The sequence below is a fragment of the Pagrus pagrus genome, assembly GCF_965226575.1.
Source record: "Pagrus pagrus genome assembly, chromosome: 7".
Lineage (NCBI taxonomy): Eukaryota > Metazoa > Chordata > Actinopteri > Spariformes > Sparidae > Pagrus > Pagrus pagrus.
The window spans coordinates 152,501-177,026 of NC_140191.1; the positions used below are offsets into that span (position 1 = coordinate 152,501).

The following is a 24,526-nucleotide window of genomic DNA, read 5'->3' on the forward strand; positions in this document are numbered from 1 at the left end:
GGGAGACCGCGACACTCTGCAGGTGCTGCTGGATGCCTGTAAGGCCAAAGGCAAGGAGGTGATCATCATCACCACTGACACGTCTCCGTCAGGCACAAAGAAGACCAAGCAGTACCTCAACTCCCCCCCCTCGCCAGGCATCGTGGACAAACTGTCTCCAGCCTGCATGTCTCCTTCTGAGGTGGAGATCGGCACCTCCTCGCCGGCAGGAGACAAGAGCAAAGATGAGGAGGGGATCTTCAGCTTCGCGCTCACCTCAGCTTTACCTTTACCTTCAGCCCGACCTCCAGGAGAAAAGAGACCGCCGCCACGCAAGCTGTTGAAGCGGCTGAACTCGGAGCCCTGGGGCCTGGTAGCGCCTTCGGTGCTGAGTGGAGTCCCTCAGGAGCAGGTAGATGGAGGTCTGGCGGAGGAGGGCAGCTGTGACCTGAACAGGACGATCACTGAGATTAACGGCCTGTCCATCACAGAGTCAGTTAGGCCTCTGTTGTCACGGCGACATAGTATCGAGACCCACGACCCCTGTTCCCCGAAACTCATTGACCGGTCCTGTTCTGAGGACTGCGCAGCCCTCTCCGGTTCCTCCTGGGCAGACAAAGTCCAGCAACACCAGATCTTGTACCGTAGGAACACGGCCCCGGAGTCCCAGGAGAACAGCGGGGGACCTGGGGCGCTTGTAGCCCGGGCCCTGGCTCATCCCAAACTAACCCGGATGGAGCACTATGAGTCAGACACCCACCTCTGTCCCGAGTCCATCCCCGGGTCTCCGGACTCTGGTCGGGTGTCTGTGGAGCGGAGGAGGTACAACGCCTCCCCCCTGTCCCTGGTCACCAGCTCGTCCAGGGAGTCTCTGGAGAACATCCCCAACTCGGTGTCCCCCATCACCATGCGGAGGCGTCCCCCCGGTCTCCTGGAGCGCCGGGGCTCCGGGACCCTCCTGCTGGACCACATCTCCCACACAAGGCCTGGCTTCCTGCCTCCACTCAACATCAACCCCCAGAGACCCATCCCCGACATCCGGGCCAACGGCAAGCCCACCTCCCCCATCCACTCGGGACACAAGATCCTGGTCCCGGTGGCCCCGGCCTCGCCAAAACGTGGCCCGGACTTCAAGATGAAGAAGAAGCTGATGAGGAGGCACTCGATGCAGACGGAGCAGATGAAGCAGCTCTCCACCTTCCAGGAGATCCTGGCCGAGAAGGTCATCGAGTCCAACGGGGATTGATGACCGGAGGCATCGGAGTAAGGCATGATGGGTAGCAGCAGACTTTTAGGGAGGTGATTTACTGGACTGAAGAACTGATGAACAGTGATGTTTATAGAGGGCTGCACTGACAGAGACTTTATTAAAGTGAGAGAAAGTTCAAACATGCGTCAACTTTATAAAACCAGGTTCAAATTTAAACTGTAACTTCTGGTTCTGAGATTCGTGTCAGTTCATCAACATCAATGTAAGAAACCAAACAGAAGGTTCACAACGAGACAAAAACCTTTAGAGAACCGACGGTCACAGCTCCTCTCAGGACAGCTGACGGCGTCTTCTGCGACTCACTTATCAAGTCACCAGGTTTTATAACGTAAGGCATGTCACCTGCTTCAACAGCCAATCAGCAAAGTCAGTTGGTCGAAACTACATCAACTCCTTTAAACAGCAGAGCTGCAGCGGGAACAGATGCTGACACGGTCGTTACACATTCAATCAGATTAGATTTACTGTTTTAGCTCTCTGGCTCAAAGCAGGGCTGAAGGGTTCAATGATACCTGATGGGATGTGATGACTGTTTCCAGGTGTGTGTTAAACTCTCAGGTGTTGCCATGGAAACAGAGTTACTGCTCGTGAAAAACTTCAGATTTTGATCCCAAAACACATGAAAATATAAATGAATGGTCTTTTTTTGTCTTTGGTCCATAATCAACCGTCTGCAGCTACAAAAAAATCCGGCATGAACAACAGAAGTAGAGTCATTGCCATGGAGACACCATCTTGGGTCGTCACAAACAGAACAACTGAACTCGTCTCGTGGTGAATCTTTGGTCTGAGGAGGTCCATAATCGTCTCCATCACAGCTGACAAACTGAAGTCGTCTCTCTACAAAGTTCAAATGAAGTTATTTTATTTTAAACGCAGCACTTATGTTTCTGTTCCTGGTGATGTTTGAATGAACCTTCTCATCGCCAGGTTCAGTCGGAGGTGTGTTTGTGTGTGCGGCTCTCTGAAGGTTACATCTGGTTCCCGATGCTTCCTCTGAACCCTCCATCGTTCTCGCTGCATCACAAACTCATGAAACTATGATATAACTGAAATAATTGAACTCATTCGATGTTTACAGACGCACAATTTGCACTGAGGTCGTGTCTCATGTTGACGGATGAAAACATGAAGCTTCTGCTGCACCTGAACTGAGATCAGATCAGTCGTCTTCTCGTTAACGAAGCGACGTATTTATTATTTGAATCATTTATAATCTGCTGTTCCTTACTGAAGACGTGTGAAACTACCTACTGCGCTGTATGTACTGTAATTATCTACACAATAGTCAATATAATAGCTGGTATTTCTGTGTAAATGATCCTCTGAAGCGTTTCTGTATTGAACTCAACGTCACAGCTCAGTTCTGATCTCGTTTGTACGACAGGAAGTTAAATAAAATGTACTTTTCTTGTTTATGAAATTCCAAAGAAGTCATGTGGACGATATGAACCAAAACTGCTGAGACTGTAAATACTGTAAAGAGTCGGGCATGTCTGTTTCAACACAAGGGGGCGCTGAAGGGCAGTTAAAGGAATAGTCCCACATTTTCTGTGTCCTCTTCAGGAGAACATGGATTCATCTGTGCGTCCAGTTATAGGACACAGCTAGCCTAGCTTAGCACAGACACATAAAGATGGGTAGCCATAATGTGAAATATGTTTATAGGGTCTGACACAGTGATGATGGGCTAGTTAGCTGGGCAGCTAACTATTAACATGCTAGCACAAGTCAGTCACGATATCTCCGTTTCCTCTTCCTTGTCGTTTCATTTAATAAAGTTACTAAAGATGGAAAATAAAACTCAGCAAACAAATGTGCCAACAGTCAAACTGAATGTTAGCTAATAAGCTACGTTAACTTCTTCCATTCTGGACTCTGTCAGCACAATGAAAGAATGTATTGATTAATGTGATCCATCACAATTTATTAATTAACTGATCAGTTTTCTCAAATGAACTGCTGCTGAAATGTCACATTTCTACACCACAGACTGAAGCTGCCTGCAGCCAGGAGCACTTCATTCTCTTTCTAGGGAGCTAAGCTAGCTGCGTGCTAACATCAATCAACATGTATCTTAATGTAACCGCAGTTTGAAGCTAGCTGTAGCGTGAAGAAGTCGTGTTTATAGTGAAACTACCAGTGTGGAGTCTTTGCTCTGCGTTTTGTTTCGGCTCTTGAGTTTTTCTCATCAAATCCTTCTGACGATGATTCATGTACCTCAACCTCCGCTGTAGAGATTCAGGAAACTTCTCCTGCCCCGTGTGTGCAAACTGCACAACACACTGACTGGTTTACACAAAGCACAATTAATTAAAGTTTCCTGTTACTCTAAAAAAATATCATGAAAATAACAGAATTCTACTTTAAACTGAACCGTCGCCGTCGCTGCTGCTCACCGGAAAACAAAATGCTACGGATAGTTATCTCCAGCAGGAGCTAGGCTAACAGGTTGCCCCTGCTTCCTGTCTTTGTGCTAAGCTAGGCTAACCCTGGACACCGAGATGAAGCTGATTTACAGGAAAGTGTTTTTATAAAGTTTATGCGAGATTAATTTTGTTGATGAGGTTTGATTGAAATGTTTTTCGATGATGCCGTCATCAGAATGAAGATAAAGTTCGAAGACTTCTCAGAATTTAACTGTTGAATGTCGTCCTGTTTCTGGACTGATTGTTTTCAGTCGGAGGGTTTGAAAAGTGTCCTGAAGGAGTCGAGCTCAGGTGAGACTGCAGGTGAGTCTGATATATTGTTAGCAGGTCTGAGCTCCACTCCCGAACTGGTTCAGACTGGTTAATATTGGTTCCGACTGGTGTGTGTGATGGACCTTGTTGTTGTACGTAGATACTTGAAGTTTAAACTAAATCAGAGTATTTTTGTACTTGCCTGTCAGCAGATTGAAAAGTCTCTGATGACTCTGTGATCTATTTTTCTTCTTTCAGTCTGATTGTAACTCAAACTGTGGAATAAAAACATGTTTCATGTTCAACTATCAAACCTGCTGCGTCCAGTAAGTGTCACACCAGACTCCATTCAAAAATCAGACGATTCTGCAGCTTATGATCAACCAGCACTGGAACTGGTGTGTGTGTGTGTGTGTGTGTGTGTACGTGTCTTTGTCTACACAAACAACAACAGGCTGATGTGATGAAGACATTTACAAACTTCTTCCTACATTCATACCCCTCATCTCGTCCCTCATCCCGTCCCGTCGTATCTCAATCTGTCCAATGAATGAAGCCATGAAAAGTCAATCTGTCAATCAAAACAATAGTTTGATAAACGTCATCTGGCCTCGAATTCAAACAATCAGCTGATTTCTGTTTGTACTTCAGTAAACTCTCCTCTGACATCACTTCCTGTCCAGCTCCTCTCCAGTGACGTAAACAGACAGGACCTCACACTGATCTGCCATGTTTCCTGCAACCTACAGCTCAGGAAGAGCTTCAATTAATCAATAAACCAACCGATCAATCAATTGGAGCTGTGATATTAATAATGACACATATTGATCTGAAGCAATCAGATATTTATTGATTAAAGTTTGACAGGAAGTTCAAACACGTTATAAAGTTTCTCTTCATCGACAGACAGAAAATATTTACAGTTGTTGATCATCTGTTATCAATCAGGTATCAGAACAGCTGATCACTAACAGACAAGGTAGTGACACATAACAGAGATAGGAGTGTAAAGAAGAGGCTTCACTCTGATTAAATTCCACTGGGATTAAAACAGGGTGATCACATGCAAAGATGGAAGTAGAGTGAAGATGCTTCACTCTGTATGATAAAACTGGACATAGAAACACAATGTAGTGAGACATAATAACAGAGATAGGAGTGTAAAGATGTTTCACTCTGTTCAGACTGTCTTTCTGCTCTGTTATTTAAATGTAGTAATGCAATAACATGATAATGACATTCATGACAATAAAGCTTATATTATTGATTAACACGTTTATCAACCAATCAGTATGAAGAAGGACGCCTTGTTGCCGCAGTGACATTAAAGCACAGAGATAGGAGTATACGATGCTTCACTCTGTACTAAATAGAGCTATATCAAAATAGATAATGTAGTGAGCTACACAAACAGAGATAGGCGTGTATGGTTAGAGCATCACTCAGCTCATTTCTTGAAAAACTTTTTGTTAAGGAGGAAGATGAGCAGGTTGACGTTGACCTTCGCCTTGTCGAACATCTTCATCACCGCCACGCCCTCGTACTGCAGCTGCAGCAGGTCCTATTAACACACACACACACACACACACACACACACACACACACACCCTAAATATTTGTATGTTTTGGACTCAGTATGTAGCCTGGTTTGGCTCAGTGTGTAGCCTGGTTTGTACCTGGTATTTCAGCAGGAACTCTTCCATCTCGACTCCGAGAAATCGAGCTTTGACGTTGAAACTTCCTCTCTCAGGTCCAGGGATGATGTCAAAGACGACGTTCTTGAACCTGGAACAGATCGGTTCAGATCGGTTCGGTTCACTTTCTGTTTAAATTAAAACTATGATCAATCGTGTAATGACTCATCAAATAAAACATTAAAGTGACGTTCTTGTGTTTTCAGATGGTGTTGAGGTGTTGTTACATTGTGATGTCATCATGTTACAGTTGAACATCAGGAGCGTGTTGTGTTGTTACGTTGTGATGTCATCATGTTACAGTTGAACATCAGGAGCGTGTTGTGTTGTTACGTTGTGATGTCATCATGTTACAGTTGAACATCGGGAGCGTGTTGTGTTGTTACATTGTGATGTCATCATGTTACAGTAGAACATCAGGAGCGTGTTGTGTTGTTACGTTGTGATGTCATCATGTTACAGTAGAACATCAGAAGCGTGTTGTGTTGTTACGTTGTGATGTCATCATGTTAGGAGTGTGCTCTCACTGGGTAGCCGGCAGGTCTTGGATCTCTAACAGAACTCCTTTCTCCTGCAGCCGGGCGGCGCTGTAGCTCAGAGCAGGAAGCTTCTTCCCTTTGCTGTCGGCTGCCTTCTTATTGGTCGATTTACTGCAACACAAATGGCAGAAACGTTCACACCGACCTGAAGTAAAGTGGGGTTTCAATCTTCTGCCGGAGTTTTGCTCGTCCAATCAGACACCTTTCTGCTGGATGTTGTGTCTCGTAGACTGAATCACTGTGACGTCATGCTGTGACATCATCAGACTAGTTCTTTTCTATTGTCATTTTGAGCTGTAACATTTAAAGACTCTCTGATGTGTGAGCTGGGATTACTGCGAGTGTTTGATCTCTAGACAACAGACACGTCTCAGGCTGGCTGACAGTCTGACCTGAGTTAGTGTAGTTTTATTGAGATATGAGAACAAACTGTAGATTATTTACATGTTCAGTACAGAACACCTCAGCTGAGCTGTCTGTGCTGTGTGTGTGTGTGTGTGTGTGTGTGTGTGTGTACCTGGTCAGGTTGTCCAAACAGGAAGTGATGTAATGTCTGTAGTAGTCCACCTGTTCACTGTGGAAGCTGCTCTTTGCCTGCAGGCTGCTGAGAGTCTGACGCAGCTTCTGAAGCTCCGCCCCCCGGCGCTGACGGTGCAGACGCTGCTGACGGATGTCCTGGAGGGAGTTTAGACCATTTAATAATTTAATATTAGTTCAAATGTTGATTTAAATAATGAAATGTTTAGTATTTTCTCTCCTCATGAGTCCGTCCAGCTTCCTGATCACTGAGAGTAAAACAACCAATAAAAGAACAGGATTTATGAGTGACTGGCTGAGGAGCCAATCAGGAGCTCACACAGAGAGGCTGCTCCTGTTTGTAACTGTAAGTCATCAATAGATGAGTCCGATTCGGTCCAGTCAGACTGTGACCACAGATGAGGTCGCACTTCATGAACACCTCCAGCTGTGGAGCGAAGACTTCAAAATATTTCAACTTGTAAAAACCGCTGAAAAAATGCCCACAAATGTGACATCACTTCCTGTTCCAGGCGTGTCTGTGTGCAATTGGTCACCTTGGCGATCATCTGCAGGATCTGGTTTTCAGCCTGAGGTGGTCTCAGGACTCCCAGTCCCTCCAGACGACGGAGACTCCTCAGGATCTTCCTCTTCTTCTCCTCTAGGCTCAGGTTGCCGTTGGTGACCAGAGACTGGTTCCTCTTCATCTTCTCAGGTGTACGAGCGTCCTGCCGAGCACGCCGCTGTACCAGCCAATCATGACACACTTCCTGTAGACAAGAAGAGACGATGGAAGTTTACCTGAGGTTCACCTGTACCTGTGTGTGTGTGTGTTTGTGTGTGTGTGTGTGTGTGTGTGTGTGTGTCTGTGTGTGTACCTGGTCACGTGACGCAGACGCTCTCAGGATGTCACTCAGAGAGTCACCTGACTGCGTCCTGATAACATCAATGATCAGCTGCTTCGTGCTGAAAACACAATAAAACCTGTCATCTGACCCGTTCCATCTGAGCACGCTCAGTACAGCACATCCAGCTCTGGACCCTAACTAACATACTGACAGGCTAACAGGCTAAGCTACCTGAGCAGCAGTCCTCTGGTGTCTGGTTTGTCGTCAGACTCATTGAAGATGTCGAACTTGTTGGTGAGAGTCAGAGACACCTCCATCTTACTGGACTCTGATCCTGGATCTGCTGAAGAAGACTCTCCTGAAGGGTAGAAAGCACAGGCGTCACATCACTGTTCACTTCCTGTAGTGTTTAGAAGGTCTGATGTAGTTGTAGTAGCAGTAGTATCAGTTGTAGTAGCAGTAGTGTCAGTTGTAGTAGCAGTAGTATCAGTTGTAGTAGCAGTAGTGTCAGTTGTAGTAGCTGTAGTGTCAGTTGTAGTAGCAGTAGTGTCAGTTGTAGTAGCTGTAGTGTCAGTTGTAGTAGCTGTAGTGTCAGTTGTATAAGCTGTAGTATCAGTTGTAGTAGCTGTAGTGTCAGCTGTAATAGCAGTAGTATCGGGTGTAGTAGCAGTAGTATCAGCTGTAGTATCAGTTGTAGTAGCAGTAGTATCAGCTGTAGTAGCAGTAGTGTCAGCTGTAGTAGCAGTAGTATCAGCTGTAGTAGCAGTAGTGTCAGTTGTAGTAGCAGTAGTGTCAGTTGTAGTAGCAGTAGTATCAGCTGTAGTAGCAGTAGTGTCAGTTGTAGTAGCATTAGTATCAGCTGTAGTAGCAGTAGTGTCAGTTGTAGTAGCAGTAGTATCAGCTGTAGTAGCAGTAGTGTCAGTTGTAGTAGCAGTAGTATCAGCTGTAGTAGCAGTAGTGTCAGTTGTAGTAGCAGTAGTGTCAACTGTAGTAGCAGTAGTATCAGCTGTAGTAGCAGTAGTATCAGTTGTAGTTGCAGTAGTATCAGTTGTAGTAGCAGTAGTATCAGTTGTAGTTGCAGTAGTGTCAGTTGTAGTAGCAGTAGTATCAGTTGTAGTTGCAGTAGTATCAGCTGTAGTAGCAGTAGTATCAGTTGTAGTTGCAGTAGTATCAGTTGTAGTAGCAGTAGTATCAGTTGTAGTTGCAGTAGTATCAGTTGTAGTAGCAGTAGTATCAGTTGTAGTTGCAGTAGTATCAGCTGTAGTAGCAGTAGTATCAGTTGTAGTAGCAGTAGTATCAGCTGTAGTACCGATGAGCTCCTGCAGGGTGGGCACTGAGCCGAGGTCCTTCAGCAGCAGCCTCAGAGGGTCAGACGGGTCGGGACACAAAACTTCCTGCTGCTCCAACAACAACTACACACGCAAACACACATACACACACACACACACATTGAGAATGCAACTGCAGACATGATGTTTACTTTTTGATCCAGGACCAGGACCTGGTCCAGATCCTGGTCCGGGCTCTCTGTACAGACCTTGTGTGTGTTGAGCAGCTCGCTGACGGAGATGTAGACGACAGGTTTGTTGACGATGAGCAGCTCAGAGTACTCATCCATGTTGAATCTGTCCTCTGGTTCAGGAACGTCACAAACACACATCAGGAACTTCCTGTTGGAAATAAACAACCAGAACCTCATCATTCCAGTCCAGTCCAGTGCAGCCTGGTTCGGTCCAGTCCAGTCCAGGACTGTCTGCTGCATTTTCACACAAATGTTTCCCTGTGTTCACTTTAAACACTCAAATATAAGTCGTACTCTAATACAATGTGTAACTCCGAGGGGGTTTGACGTTTGGACTGGGTGGTGGTTACAGGGTCAAAGGTCACATGAGGCTTCTGACCTGAACTTGTTGTGGGTCTGACTGATGTACTGGTTTAGAGCTCTGACGTGGTATCCATCTCCGTGGAAGTGTTTGTTGGCGGCGGCGTGCTGCAGCATGCGGGCGATAGAGCCCAGGATGTGACGCTGCTCCGGCTGCAGGGTGGAGCCGGCGGACCGCTCCACCACGTCGAAACCGTCTGGAGCCACAACCGCCGGGTTCATGTAGCGATAGTAGACCAGGTTACCGACAATCTGAGGGAGGTCACATAGACAGGAATTGACATCACAGCTCTAATGTGGTTTTTGAGATCCTTCACAGCTTCAGTGTTGATTCAGCCTGGTGTCCCTCATCTGAACGTTTTAATAAACACACTGAGCATCATGTCTTCTGGTCGGCGCCCTCTGGAGGACAAACTCTGATTCTAAATGAGCTCAAACATTTGAGATATACATTCACCGATCAGATGATATCAGATGACATCATCCTGAATGATCAATCAGCAGCCGACTGGTCGACACTCTGTTACCTTGTAGAGCTCATCGTCACTGGCTTCAGGAAACTTCATCTTCAGAGCGTCTCTGAGAACCTTCGCTGTGTAACGTAATCCATACCTACAACACACACACACACACACACACACACACACACACACACACACACACACACACACACACACACACACACACACACACACACACACCAGTGAACAGGTGGAGACGTACAGTAGTTTGTGGAGGTTGCAGATGTTTAGGTGGATACGTAAGGTAGTTTGTGGAGATTGGAGGTGAACAGATGGAGAGGTACAGTAGTTTGTGGAGGTTGGAGGTGAACAGGTGGAGAGGTACAGTAGTTTGTGGAGGTTGGAGATGTTTAGGTGGAGACGTACAATAGTTTGTGGAGGTTGCAGGTGTTTAGGTGGATACGTAAGGTAGTTTGTGGAGGTTGGAGGTCTTTTGGTGGAGAGGTACGGTAGTTTGTGGAGATTGGAGGTGAACAGATGGAGATGTACGGTAGTTTGTGGAGGTTGGAGGTGAACAGGTGGAGCGGCATGGTAATTTGTTGAGGTTGGAGGTGTTTAGGTGGAGAGGTACGGTAGTTTGTGGAGGTTGGAGATGTTTAGGTGGAGACGTACAGTAGTTTGTGGAGGTTGCAGGTGTTTAGGTGGAGAGGTACGGTAGTTTGTGGAGATTGGAGGTGAACAGATGGAGATGTACGGTAGTTTGTGGAGGTTGGAGGTGAACAGGTGGAGAGGCATGGTAATTTGTTGAGGTTGGAGGTGTTTAGGTGGAGAGGTACGGTAGTTTGTGGAGGTTGGAGATGTTTAGGTGGAGACGTACAGTAGTTTGTGGAGGTTGCAGGTGTTTAGGTGGATACGTAAGGTAGTTTGTGGAGGTTGGAGGTCTTTTGGTGGAGAGGTACGGTAGTTTGTGGGGGTTGGAGGTGTTAAGGTGGAGACGTACGGTAGTTTGTGGAGGTTGGAGGTGATGGCTTTGAGCACTCGGTCCGTCAGGTTCTTCAGGTTGATGATGGCAACGTCGATGCGTCTCTGGACTTCGGGGTGACTCAGAGCGTCGGCAGGTGAGACCTCGTACAGTAGAGAGCTGCAGGACACAAACAGGTGAGTCAGGTATGGAGAGCTGACAGGGTCAGAATTCAGCTGCTCTCAGAGTCAGACAGTTAATGAGTATTCCTGACATCATCATGCCCTCGCTGCCTCCTTCACTTCATTAGCTCCCGGCCGGATGTTACTGGTCAGGACCATGTGACCAGGTGATAATGAAGTAAAGATGTGAGGATGTCAGGAACACACAGGTGAACTGTGGCCCAGTCAGAACAATAGTCGTCCAGGTGAATCAGTTTTGTGTCTGTTCACACCTCTTGTGTCCGGTCTGGGTCTCAGTCTGGTTGATCCAGGTCTTGTAGACCTCCACTGGGTCGGTCCTGATGCTCAGAGTCCGGTCCAGCAGGACGTCCTGCAGAGCCGGACCCAGAGACTCCCGCAGGGTGTTCTGACCGCGAGCGTGGCGGTAAAAATTCACCAACATCTTGATGACGGTGGGGTTACCTGTGACCACATCCTGAGGCTGCTCCACCTTCAGTCTGACATCATCACACAGAGACATGGTTCTGATTTATTACATCAAACTGATTATTATATTAAAGTGAATTCATTTAATTAAAACTCTGAAGATTCATTGATCACCTAACACGTCCCTAAGGGTCCTTATACAGAAATACAAACCAATCAACCAGACCTACATATAAATATATATGTATGTATATAGTATATACTGTATACGTGTGTGTGTGTGTGTGTTTATGTTATATGTATGTATATAGTATATACTGTATACGTGTGTGTATAAGTATGTGTATATACTGTATACGCGTGTGTGTGTATATATATGTATGAATATAGTATATACTGTATACGTGTGTGTATAAGTATGTGTATATACTGTATACGTGTGTGTGTGTGTTTATGTTATATGTATGTATATAGTATATACTGTATACGTGTGTGTATAAGTATGTGTATATACTGTAAATGTGTGTGTGTGTGTGTGTTTATATGTTATATGTATGTATATATACTGTATACGTGTGTGTGTGTGTGTGTGTATATATACTGTATACGTGTGTGTGTGTGTGTGTGTATATATACTGTATACGTGTGTGTATAAGTATGTGTATATACTGTAAATGTGTGTGTGTGTGTGTGTGTGTTTATATGTTATATGTATGTATATATACTGTATACGTGTGTGTGTGTGTGTGTGTGTGTGTGTGTATATATACTGTATATGTGTGTATACTGTATACGTGTGTGTCAGTGACCTGATCTCGTATCGCAGCGCCTCAGTGAACAGCTGCAGCAGCAGGTAGGCCTCCCGTCGGTCGGAGCCGTAGTTGAACAGACTGAACACCAACATCTCCATGAAGGAGGTGGAGCGACTCTGAGGCATCAGGAAGATCAGCTGAGCCAGGTACAGAGGCTGAGTCTGACACACACACACAGACACACAGACACACGTAAAGTTTCAGTGAGCAAGACATCAGACCAATCAGATCGGATCAAAGACTGATCAATTATCAGTACTGGATTACTTTTTCACTGGAGAGCTTCTAATCAGAGTGCACTCTGCAGGTGGAGGTGAGTAGTTTGCATGGTTTACATGTTACTGGACACAATAACTGGAGTAATACGACCAGTGAAGACTGTGTAGCTGACATCACTGATCACACACACATCTACCAATCACAAACACTGTACGTAGCTCCAGCAGACAGGTGTGTGTTGTGTTCGTCAGGTTAGACAGGAATGAGGTGAGTAATAATGTAAGAAGGTGCTCCGTCACCTGTGTGAACACCTGTACACTGTTGGGCTGTATTCGAAACCGCATACTATACTGCCAGTACGTACTGATTTGGCCAAAATGTAGTATGTAGTATGTAGTATGCAAACAAAAGCAAAATCTGCAGTATGTGAAAAGTTCCCGGATGTCGTACTGATTCGGAAAATATTTCCAGTATGCATCCGACCAGTCTACTCTGCCTACTGTTTCCCACAATGCAATGCGCTGGAGCCTGCCTCTGAGACGAGCCGCTCCTTCTGGAGCTTCACTTCTCCGAAAACATCGAGGCAAATTACTAAACAGCCGTCATTTGAGTAAACTAACCGCACACTGGGGATCTGAACGGTTACTTTCTACATGAAAACATATTAAAACTTAATAAAGTGACATATTAACAGCGCTACAGCAGAAAATAAAACAGCTCTGTGCCTGTTTTACAACTACCGCTGCCGGTCGCCACGAAATGCATTCTGGGAAACTTGCTACTGCATACTGCAGTGTGAACGGCGTCGGTCTGCTGAAGTAGCATGCTGAATCCCACATTCAGTATGCAGTATACAGTATATACTAACGCAGTATGTAGCAGGCAGTACGGTAGTATGCGGTTTCGAAAACGGCCTAGGTCTCACCTGCAGCAGGTAGAACAGGTGCTGGTAGGCCTCCAGTCTGTCTCTCCTCTCTCTACTCAGAGCCTTCAGTCCTTTACTCCTCCCCATGTCCATCATGTCCGACAGCTGCTCCTTGTTCTTCTTCGTTAGCTTCTTACAGTGACAAACCACTTCCTGTTCACACAGACAGGCTTGTTAGCACTGACGAGGCAAGACAGGTTAGGGAGCAGGTTCCCCTGTCATCTGTCCTCTTACCTGCAGCGTGGCTCTGTTGCGGACCAGCAGGCCGATCTTCAGGTCCATCAGGTTGAGGTCTGCCTCCAGCTGGCGGTTGAAGCGGATCGTCCTCACCACCTCCTCCCTCAGACGCAGAAGCTCCGCCTCCTCTCTGATGTCACCATCGCCCAGGTCGAGCAGGTGAACGAACTTCCTGACCACAGGCAGGGGGGGCGTGGCCGAGTGCACTGCGACAGGTGAGGGGAGGGGCTTACTAATGACTGAGTTTTTAAATGAGTAATAACATTTGATGATGTCACACATCCCAACCGACCAATCAGAGGTGAGGTCAGCTTACCCAGCATCCTGTACTCATCTCGCGCCCTGTTGGCTCTGAAGAAGGCCTGGATCTTTACGACAGCACCCACCTGTGGACACAGGATACTGGTTTCTGATTGGCTGGCAGGTGTCGGTTAGTAATATGTTCAGATGAAGGCAGGTTAGCCTAGCTTAGCATAAGGACTGTAAACAGAGAGAAGCAGCCAGCCTGGCTCTGCAGCTGTAACCTTGTTGAGTCTGACAGGTGTGTTCAGACAGACTTCCTCTGTCCTGGTTGTGAGAAGGAAACGACAGCCGCTGTCAGACAGCTCCGTCAGACTCAGGGTTTCTTCAGGTGAACCTGCCAGTGAGCAGGTGATGTTCACAGAGTCAGTTAACAGACCCAGAGTTTAAGTTACCTCTCCTTCTGGAGCTGAACACTCAGAGTTTCTCTCATCTCAGAGTTAACAAACTCAGAGTTTTCACAAAACCCGCTTTCTGGAAGACCCCCCAGGTCTGGACCGTGTTCTTTTAATAAATAATGATGTTACCGATCCAATTTAAGCGAGGATATTTCATTTTCTTCATCGTCGCGCATCTACGCTTCTCCTCCGCTGTTTTACGATGGGCGGAGCTTCGCACCGGCGTACACACAAACAAACACGTGAACACACACCTACACACAGACACGGAGAGAAGAGGACAACATGTCGCGTCGACCCCCCCTGCCTGAAAAACAGGCGGAAAAATCCACGTTTTTTAAACGTACTCAGAGTGATTCTGGCGAGGCAAACGTTAGTAGTAGCAAGAGTATCTCTGCCGCTGCTGGTTCAAGCACAGAGCAGAGTACATCCATGGAGCAGAGCAGCAGCCCACCTGCTTCACCCCCCCATACCTGTCAACTAGGGTTGGGCGGTAATACGGTAATAAGGTATACCACAGGGTCTAAAAATAGCAACGGTATCATTTTCAATACCGTCATTAAAAAAATGCTAACGAGAAGGGAGAGGCGGTAAATACTGATGAGGCAATTTGTAAATTGTGCAATAAGGACGCATCTCCGAAACAACAACACAGCACAATTCTCCGCCGCTGGTTGTTCACACAGAGCCGAGCAGCTCCGGAGTAAAAGACGAACCAGAGTGTAATTCACACAGAAAGCCGGCGCCGCGGCTCCAACAGAGGCGTGACGGTACACGTCATGATGGTGATGTGTGTTTTTTTTCCAAGGTGTTCCCCCGGTGTTTACCTGTTAATCTAAACATGTACCTGCTGACTGTTTATAATCATATGATGCTGTTACAATGTGTTGTGATGAGATCCTAACCCATCAAACATCCTGGAAAGTGACAAAGTTACGTTTTTCTCTAAATTACATAATTACATAATCGCCATCAGTAAACTGGACGCTGTCTGACTGTTTCACTCGTAGGTAGAGAGTGAAAGTGAAAAATCACAGCGACAAACACTTGGTGAGTTAAAGTTTTTTGCCGGGGACAGACGCTGTTTTTCGGCCAGAAATGTGACGAAGAGTCGGTCGGACCGACAGGCTGACTGACACATTATTTTCCTCATATAAGTTGCCAAAGACACGATCAGTTACTAGTTACTGTTGTTTGGTCCTGTAACGTTGCTTTGTGGGACATTTCTCTATATTTTGTTGAGTGCAGGACCTGTTTACTTTAGTTTCTCAGCGCCGCTGGCTGATCTGTTCACACTGGTTCGGGTCGCCAATACTGAGCCTCTGATACCTGTGGAGGCGCATCAGAGGCGAGTGGCCCGAAAGTACCTGTGCGTCTGTGCCACAAGCTCACCATCGGAGCGGGTTTTCAGCACCGCAGGTAAAGTTGTCAGTCCACAACGTGCCCTGTTAAAGCCAGAAAAGGTGCTGCTCTTTGTTGTTATTAAAAGTTGTTTGGGCTGTGATTTAATTTAATTGATTTGTGTGCGCGAAAACTGTTCTGGATGTTTGTTAATTTAATTCTGTTTGACTGTTGTATTTGCACTTTTTTATGAGCTGCTATTTGTAAAAGTTGTTAATATTGTGCATGTTATGTTGTTATTGTTTCAGTATCAGTGTTTGGTATTCAGTTTCCGAACGGTGTTGGCAAGCCAACAGTTTGGTGACGCCGTCTGAGCCTTACGTCATAATTTTTAATTAGTCACGGTAATACCGTATGCCCTGTTAAAATAGGGAGGAGGTTTGACGGTATCAAAATTTGGGTACCGCCCAACTCTACCGTCAACCTAGGGGAAACACTGGGAGTGTATTCAGTAACAAAGGCTGGGAACCAATAGCTTATATTAATCTTCAGTTCTGATGTGAAAGAAAGATTCCCATTACAACATCTGCAGTCCTGAAAGAACACAGAGCTTCAGATCTGTTGAAGAATAATCTATCATCTATAACCTGATCAGAAACATCAGGAAACTCACGTGACGTCTGAAGAAACTCAGTCGAGCTCGATATTTCCTCCTCGCCAACCACATCTTCACAAACGACTGAATCTGTTGATATACACACACACACACACACGCGCACACACACAAGCACAAGCACACACACACACACACACACACACACACACACACACACACACAGAAAAACAGTTCATTCAACAACAGGAGAATCTGGATCGAACTCCTGGAGTCTGTTTCAGGTTTAACTAATCTGAGTTTAAACCTGAGGTGGAAGCAGATAAACTATCATATTAACACATACTGGCCGGTTGTTTACATCTGATGGAGACATTGAAAGAACGAACACGTCAGCTCAGCCATGCGACTCCAAGCTTCATCTGTTTGGTCTCTGATGAGTTTAACCCATAAAAACAGATTGTTGTTTGATTTGTGTGACTAGTTTCAGACGGTCAGTCGTTACCTTGACGACAGCTCTCCAGTTCATGTAGAGAAACTGCAGCCGATGTCTGTACGCCCCCTGCTGGACGAATCTCCTCCAGTGAGACTGAACACACGGAGACAGACAGGTGAGCTTTCAGTACATAAACAGAAACAACACGCTGAACTTCAACTGAGCTTTCTAAACTTTCTAAACTTGACTGTCTGTCACTTAACTCTTGATGATGTCAGATATTTATTTCTGCCTCAGTTGGACTCTGGTTTCACATCTTGCCGTCGGTGTCGAGCAGAACCTGATCCTCACATTAGAACCTGAACCTCACGTTCATCAAACTCTCTGGACTTGTTGTAAATCTCTTGTTTGAACTTGATCAATAACATCATGGACTCTGTGAGGCATCCTGTTCCTCTGAACCTGTCAGCAGTGTTCTCACCTGGATGACAATAACAGAAGGTGTGTGACTCATCAGGTAACCTCGTCGAGCCTCCAGCTTCTGTCTGATCAGGAACCCTCGACTGACAGCCTGCAGACCAACGATGATGGCTTCACTGCTCCGCCAGAGGACGCTGCGACTGTACGAGCCTGAAACACTGCTGACCACTTCCTGCAGTGACATCATACACATGACATCACTGCTGCTGACCAATCACAGGCAAGGAGACAAAATCTGTCCCTGAAACTGAATCGGTGAAATATAGAGACAGTCCTGTGACCACTGACGCTCAGCTGTGTCTCACCTGTATGTGGTGTCGGTCCAGGAACACACTGTTCTGTATGAAGCCATGGGGTTTGTCCCAGCTGCCCTCCAGTCTGTTCAGGTGGAAGAAGTAGAACAAGCCGTCATCGAGCCGGACTCGAACCCACGGACTCCTGTTGTCTCCTACACACACACACACACACACACACACACACACACACACACACACACACACACACACACACACACACACACACACACACACACACACACACACACACACACACACACACACACACACACCCCCCCCTTAGGCTGCGTTTCATTTAAAACAGTCCGGTGTTGCAGAGAAACGCTGCAGGTTGGTGCGGTGGTGTAGGAGTCACCCCGTGGTCTGTGTGTGTGATGTGTTGGGAACCCCCACTGATCAGATTGCCAAAAGACGGAGCTGCTGTGTTGTTATGCTACAGGCATGATGGTCCTCCTAGTGAACGTTTGTCCTCATTGATGGATTAAAAGTAACAGTAAACAACCAGGATGAGCAGATGATTACTGTGTTTTAAACTTCCAGACTGAACACACACGACACGTTTCACTCACTGGCTTCAGTCTGATCACCAGCTTATGTGATTGGCCACCGGATTGTGATGTCGGGCTGCGTTCCTCCAAAGGTTGAGTCAACTTAAGCTTTTCTGCCGCGTTTTGTGGAAGCAGCTGCGGCACGCACCAAAAAACAGACGAGCCTCATTGAAGTTAATGGAAAACCAACGACGGATCAAATGTGAATCAGCCTTAAAGTTATAGGTCACATGTCAGACTGATGGAGCGTGTGTGAGGGAGGACAGACGATGTCGTCCCTGATCTGTCTGTGATTGGTCAGTACCAGTTCTGTCTGTGATTGGTCAGTACCTGTCTGTATCCTGTCTGTGATTGGTCAGTACCTGTCTGTATCCTGTCTGTGATTGGTCAGTAGCAGTTCTGACTGTGATTGGTCAGTAGCAGTCTGTATCCTGTCTGTGATTGGTCAGTAGCAGTTCTGTCTGTGATTGGTCAGTACCTGTCTGTATCCTGTCTGTGATTGGTCAGTACCAGTTCTGTCTGTGATTGGTCAGTAGCAGTTCTGTCTGTGATTGGTCAGTAGCAGTTCTGTCTGTGATTGGTCAGTACCTGTCTGTATCCTGTCTGTGATTGGTCAGTACCAGTTCTGTCTGTGATTGGTCAGTACCAGTCTGTATCCTGTCTGTGATTGGTCAGTACCAGTTCTGTCTGTGATTGGTCAGTACCAGTCTGTATCCTGTCTGTGATTGGTCAGTACCTGTCTGTATCCTGTCTGTGATTGGTCAGTACCAGTTCTGTCTGTGATTGGTCAGTACCAGTTCTGTCTGTGATTGGTCAGTACCTGTCTGTATCCTGTCTGTGATTGGTCAGTACCAGTTCTGTCTGTGATTGGTCAGTACCAGTTCTGTCTGTGATTGGTCAGTACCTGTCTGTATCCTGTCTGTGATGAGATTGTAGAGTTCTCTCTGATAATCTGCAGCACAGACAGATTTGAGTCCCTGCAGCTGAACTTCAGGTAAACTCAGAACACGAAGAGTCTGATTCACTCGGTTCTCCTTCACGGCCTGATTCACTGCTGCAACTGACAGACACACTGACCACACACACACACACACACACACACACACACACACACACACACACAGAGACACACACACACACGATAAAATCACAGATCAGATTATAAACTGTTTGAAACATTACATACAGCAAACTTAAAAACATTATTTCAATTATTTATTTTCCAATTTCTTTGTTTTATTCTTGACGTCACAACAAAAAGAAGTTTTCGATCCTTTAACTTCATTAAATCTGTTTCTGATCACAGATTTATCTCTTTAATCTGAATCAAACAGGAAATGTTTCCAGTTACACAAAACACTCGACTCCAGATGAACTCTGAAAGAGAACTCACACTTCAGAGCTCTCTGACTCTCCTGATTGGCTCTCCTCACTGCTTCCTGGATATCAGCCAACCACAGCTCAGCTCCTGGGTCTCTGCTCACCTGATTGGACAGAAGGAATACGTGTGACTTCAAGTGATTTGAATGATGAAGATAAAGACATCAGAGCTCTGCTCCTGGTTCAGGTCTGAGCTCTTGGTTTAAAGCCTGTGGTCACCTGTGAGGAGTCACCTGTGAGGAGTCACCCGTGAGCGGTCACCTGTGTAGATTTACCTGAGCTTTGTGCTGCCTGGCTCTGTTCAGCAGGGTCAGGTATCTGCAGGTGTTGGCAGGTAGCACCTCCTCCACGCCACAGGAGTGCAGCAGCAAAGCGGACAGCAGCTGCTGAGCGTCTCCTCTGATCACGGCCTTGTTAATCTGACCAACAGCCAGCAGCTCTGAAGGTGAGATGATTTTATGATCAGTGAATTTACTGATTATCTGATCAGTTGATTGATCCACTGTGCTGTGATGTAAAGACAGACGAGCAGTACATCAAACGTTCATCGTCTGATCATCAATATGTGACAGTGAGTCTCCTGCACAATAATCAATTGATCGCTGCAGCTCTGAACATGGCGAGACAACGATGACTCACTCTCAGTTAAAGGAACAGTCCAACATTTATGCTACTAACATGCAGAGTGCGGAGTAGCTTAGCACAAAGAGTGGAAACAGACACACTGTCCATACGTTGGTGTTCGTCCTGCGCCGAGTTGTTGACAGAGTTGATTCCTTCCTGCAGCTGATTCCAGGTCAGCAGATCTTTTCCCGCCTGTTGCTTCAGACCAACCAGACACCTGAGATACCTGACAACATGATGACATCATCACTTTGTTTCAGTAAGTTGTTTATTTGTGACAGAATAAACAAACATGATTTAAAATACATAAACAAACCAAACAGACAAAGACAGCAGAGCAGACAGACAGCAGAGTAGACAGACAGGTGAAGTCGTACCGGTCCATCAGCGTGTCATCCACATCAGACAGCCCTGCAGATGGACTGACCAATATGGAGCTGAATTGCAGCAGATGTCCCGCCTCTAACGACTGATTGATGAGAGCGACAGCTGACAGCATCTCCGCGGCAACAAACAGCTCCTCCTGCTGCAGCTCCCCCTGGTGGAGACAGACAGGAAACATTAACGCCTCATGACAGAAAGAGTGAGGTCGTGTTATTGTGTGTAACCCTGAGTGCCGTCTGTCAGGTGTGTGCAGGTGTACCTGAGCAGTCTGTCTCTGCAGCAGCTGCAACTCTCGGTGATAAAGAGTCGCAGCGAACGGAAACACCTGCGGCAGCTGCAGGTCAGGGGTCATCAGACAGCTGACGGTGTGTCGGGGGTCACAGAGACGCAGTGACGCATTCACAGTCTGCACCGCCACGTGCACTGAACACACACACACACACACACACACACACAGATAGTTATTGATTAAAAATGTAATGATTGATTTGTTTAGTTCCAGCTCTCTTATGTTAACAGATGAACTTTTTATGATTATGATCAATCTGCTTATTATTGTTTTGATTAATTAATTGTTTGATTATTATGCATCAGGTAAGAGTGAAACCGTCTCTGAGTCTCTGCTGACGTCTTCACGTCCTTTTGTCCAAACAGATTCAGTTGATAGTAAAAGACCGGTGCACACCGGGGGCAGACCCAGTGGGACTTACTGGCTCTGTCTCTCTGAACGTCCTGGTTGGCGATGGTCACAGCTTCCTGCAGCTCGTCGGGCTCCAGAGGATCAACACAGCCCTGATCCTGAGGTCACAGAGGTCAAAGGTCAGAGGTCACAGATGACTCATCAGTGTCAAATCGAACACACAATTCTTTTGTCTCATCAGGTTTAAAAAGATTTTATAAAACAACAAACATCTACATGATGACACATAAAAAACTAAATCTGTGTGTGTGTGTGTGTGTGTGTGTGTACCAGGGCCTTCTGCTGGCGGTCTGCTAACAGCTGCTCCAGGTACCAGGGCCCGTGGTCAGTACGGAGGCCCCTGAGGGCCAAACATGGCCGCTGCAGAGCTGCAAGCAGAGAGAGTTCATCTGCAGAGTCCAGGGCTTCATCCACCTGCTCCACCGCTGACCGCACTGACACACACACACACACAGACACACACACAGACAGGTGATCAGTATCATCACATTTAATTGTTTTCTGAATTAAATATTTCACGTTAATAAACTCACGGTTGACGATGTGGACGTTGTCCTGGATTTCTCTCTGAGTCAGAAACTCTTCATAGATGTCTTTGTCCTCTGGACCTCCACACTGACACACACATACACACACACACACACACACACACACTATAATCAATAATCAGGAGTATTGATAACATGATGACGTCATTTTATTTGTCTTTCTAGTCAGCGTGTCTCTGACCAATCAGAGAGCAGCCCTCACCCTGTGTGCTGCCTGCTCCTCCTTCCTCCTCTTGGCCTGCTGCAGCAGCTCCTGGTAGACGCTCATCAGCTGCTCCTGTAAGTCACTAAGCAGGGCGTTAGGATTCCTCAGCGCCGCTGCCGTCACCTCCACCTGACCCCTGTCCACCGCCTCGTTAATGGCGATCACCGCCGCATGCACTGATGGGAAAAAACACAGCAGGTCACTGTCAGCTGCTCTCTGTCTGTGCGTCTGTCCTCTGAGCTCTCAGCCAATCAGCTCTTCCTTCTCTACCTGCAGCCTCGTCCACTGACAGCTCATTGGCCAGAATTCCTCCGATCTTGTTAAATGCCGGCATCTGAATCCCGAGTTTATCCAGCTCCATCTTCATGTTATTGATTTCCTCCTCTGAACACACACACATACACACACAATCATTCCAAGATGGCCACCGCCCCCCTTGTAATCACAGCTGATTGATCAGCTGATGTTTCACTGATCAATAAAACTGCTGATCAGAACATTTTACAGTCAAACTACAGAATCAATCATGGATCAATAACACACAAATCCTGATATAATGAGCTGATATCAGATGATTATTGATCGATCAGTTGATCAGGTCAACACTCACCTGTGAACTTGACTTTTCCATACAGGTCGTAAATCTGAGGAGCCAGACCCCGTCTGTACAAGTACAGGCTGCAGACAGACAGGTAGAGAGACAGACGGGTCAGAGAGAGAGAGAGAGAGAGAGAGAGACAGACAGACAGTTGAGCAGACAGACAGGTGAGTGGACAGACAGGTAGACAGACAGACGGGTCAGAGAGAGAGACAGACAGACAGACAGGTAGACAGACAGATGGGTGAACCCACCTGAGTGCGTGGATACAGTACACAGCTCTCGGCATGTTCTTCTTGTCGTACACGTCGGTTGTTTCGGGGTGGAAGATCTGAAAATAACCACAAGTGATTACTGATTAGCTAATCAATACTGTGATCAGCTGATCAATACTGTGATCAGCTGATCAATCCTCCGATGGATCAATAATAGTGTGTCACTGACCGTGGGCAGTCCCAGTGAGGTCATGGCGTTCCTCCAGTGGTTGATGTTGTCAGTGTGACGGAACTGAAGACCCACCGCCTGATCAGATCAATACACAGGATTATTGATTGTCTGATTATCAATATTCACGAACAGGAACGAACATACTGCTCTCATCAATACATCTGCTCTGCGTGTGTGTGTGTGTGTGTGTGTGTGTGTGTGTGTGCGCGCGCGTCTGTGTGTGTGTGTGTGTGTGTGTGTGTGTGTGTGTGTGTGTGTGTGTGTGTGTGTGTGTGTGTGTGCGTCTGTGTGCGCGCGCGCGTCTGTGTGTGTGTGTGTGTGTGTGTCTGTTACTTGGTATCGGCGCTGCTCGGGGTCGTAGATCTTCTTCAGAGCGACGGCGTTTGGAGCAAATCGATGACCCAGTTTTGCGAGAATGACTCCGTTCCTCAGCGACTCCTCCAGCTCAGTGGGAGCAGGAAGCTCCTCCCCCAGACACGCCTCCATCCACCTGAGGAGAAACAACACAGTGATGATGTCGTCTGTGATGTCACACACCGACCACAGCAGCAGGAAACAGTATGATGAAGAAAAGAACAGCTGCTGTGTTTATGAACCACTGAGAGCAGAGACAGCTGCTGCTGTTGTTGTTGTTGTTGTTGTTGTTGTTGTTGTTGTTGTTGTTGTCAGTCATCAGCTGGGTGTGACATCACTGACCTCTTGGCCTCCTCCAGCCTGCACAGGTACTGATAAGCCACGTTCTGGATCCTCTGTTCATCCATCTGCTCTGCTGTCAGACGCTCATCTGGACACACACACACACACACACACACACACACACACACACACACACACACACAATGATGTCAGTATTCAGATCTGTACCGATCAGTTGAGTCATTGATTTATTACATTTTGATCATTAATTAATTGTACTGATTGATTTCTTATCAGTTTTATACTGTTGTCAAATCAAACACAAGTTCGGCAACAATGATCACAACAACCTGATATTAATTTTAAACAATGAAAGCTATTATCACAACTCTGTTCATCAATAACTGCTAATCATTTATGATCTGTGTCCTGCTGAGAGACACCTGATGTCTCCTTTAATGAGACAACATGAAGACGTCTGTTGATCTGTGAGGAAACGGAGTGAAGGCCGGCAGCCGAACCAGCCCAGCCGAACCAGCCCAGCCGAACCAGCAGCCGAACCAGCCCAGCCGAACCAGCAGCCGAACCAGCCTAGCCGAGCCAGCAGCCGAACCAGCAGCCGAACATAAAAACACTTTAATGAAGTCAAACATGTAGAAACTCACAGCGTCCGTCGCAGTCCGCCATGTTGTCTGTCCTCTCCGTGTCTCTGTCCTCCGGTGGGTTAGTTCCCTTGTCGTCTGTCCTCTCGGTGAATTAAACTTGTCTTTCTAATCTCCACAGATTAAACTACAGATTAAACTACAGACGGTAAAATCAGGTGAAACTCTCCGGGTTCAAACCGTCGCTGCTCGGAGCTGTTTCCTGTCTGTAGTTTGAAAGCTCCCGCCGCCATCTGATTGGCCCAACGACCAGCCGCTTCTCCCATTGGCTGGAGCGCTGCCGCAGTGGATTATGGTC

At 46.6% G+C, this 24,526-nt stretch overlaps 2 protein-coding genes and 1 long non-coding RNA gene across 4 annotated transcripts in view; 2 read left to right on the top strand and 1 right to left on the bottom strand.

The window, feature by feature from the left end:
* Positions 1–4,916, top strand: part of ankrd34a (ankyrin repeat domain 34A) — a 10,223-nt gene extending 5,307 nt beyond the window's left edge. For both annotated transcript variants that reach the window (XM_084357800.1, XM_084357801.1), the window contains exon 2: positions 1–4,916. This exon is cut by the window's left edge and continues 461 nt beyond it. In XM_084357800.1, coding sequence (XP_084213926.1) covers positions 1–1,225 — 1,225 coding nt within the window. In that variant the 3' untranslated portion in view covers positions 1,226–4,916.
* On the bottom strand, positions 4,759–24,432 carry iqgap3 (IQ motif containing GTPase activating protein 3). The gene is made up of 38 exons (XM_084357785.1): positions 24,232–24,432; positions 23,627–23,714; positions 23,264–23,420; positions 22,928–23,005; positions 22,738–22,814; positions 22,496–22,563; positions 22,156–22,269; positions 21,883–22,061; positions 21,666–21,747; positions 21,403–21,566; positions 21,143–21,230; positions 20,692–20,855; positions 20,426–20,586; positions 20,159–20,274; positions 19,700–19,863; positions 19,438–19,528; positions 18,949–19,116; positions 17,506–17,648; positions 17,202–17,372; positions 16,790–16,873; positions 16,345–16,416; positions 13,949–14,018; positions 13,630–13,838; positions 13,396–13,548; positions 12,249–12,412; positions 11,286–11,510; positions 10,871–11,011; positions 9,937–10,021; positions 9,429–9,661; positions 9,065–9,197; positions 8,837–8,939; positions 7,759–7,885; positions 7,558–7,645; positions 7,237–7,449; positions 6,681–6,838; positions 6,152–6,274; positions 5,607–5,715; positions 4,759–5,491 (listed from the first exon to the last, which is right to left on the bottom strand). Exons 1-38 carry the CDS (start codon positions 24,251–24,253, stop codon positions 5,378–5,380), a joined length of 4,899 nt encoding a protein of 1,632 aa, XP_084213911.1. The 5' UTR covers positions 24,254–24,432; the 3' UTR covers positions 4,759–5,377.
* LOC311260235 lies at positions 19,779–21,177 on the top strand. Its single transcript, XR_014622977.1, has 3 exons — positions 19,779–19,869; positions 20,211–20,307; positions 21,087–21,177. It is a non-coding gene; the product is annotated as an uncharacterized lncRNA (long non-coding RNA).
* Positions 24,433–24,526: the final 94 nt, after the last annotated feature.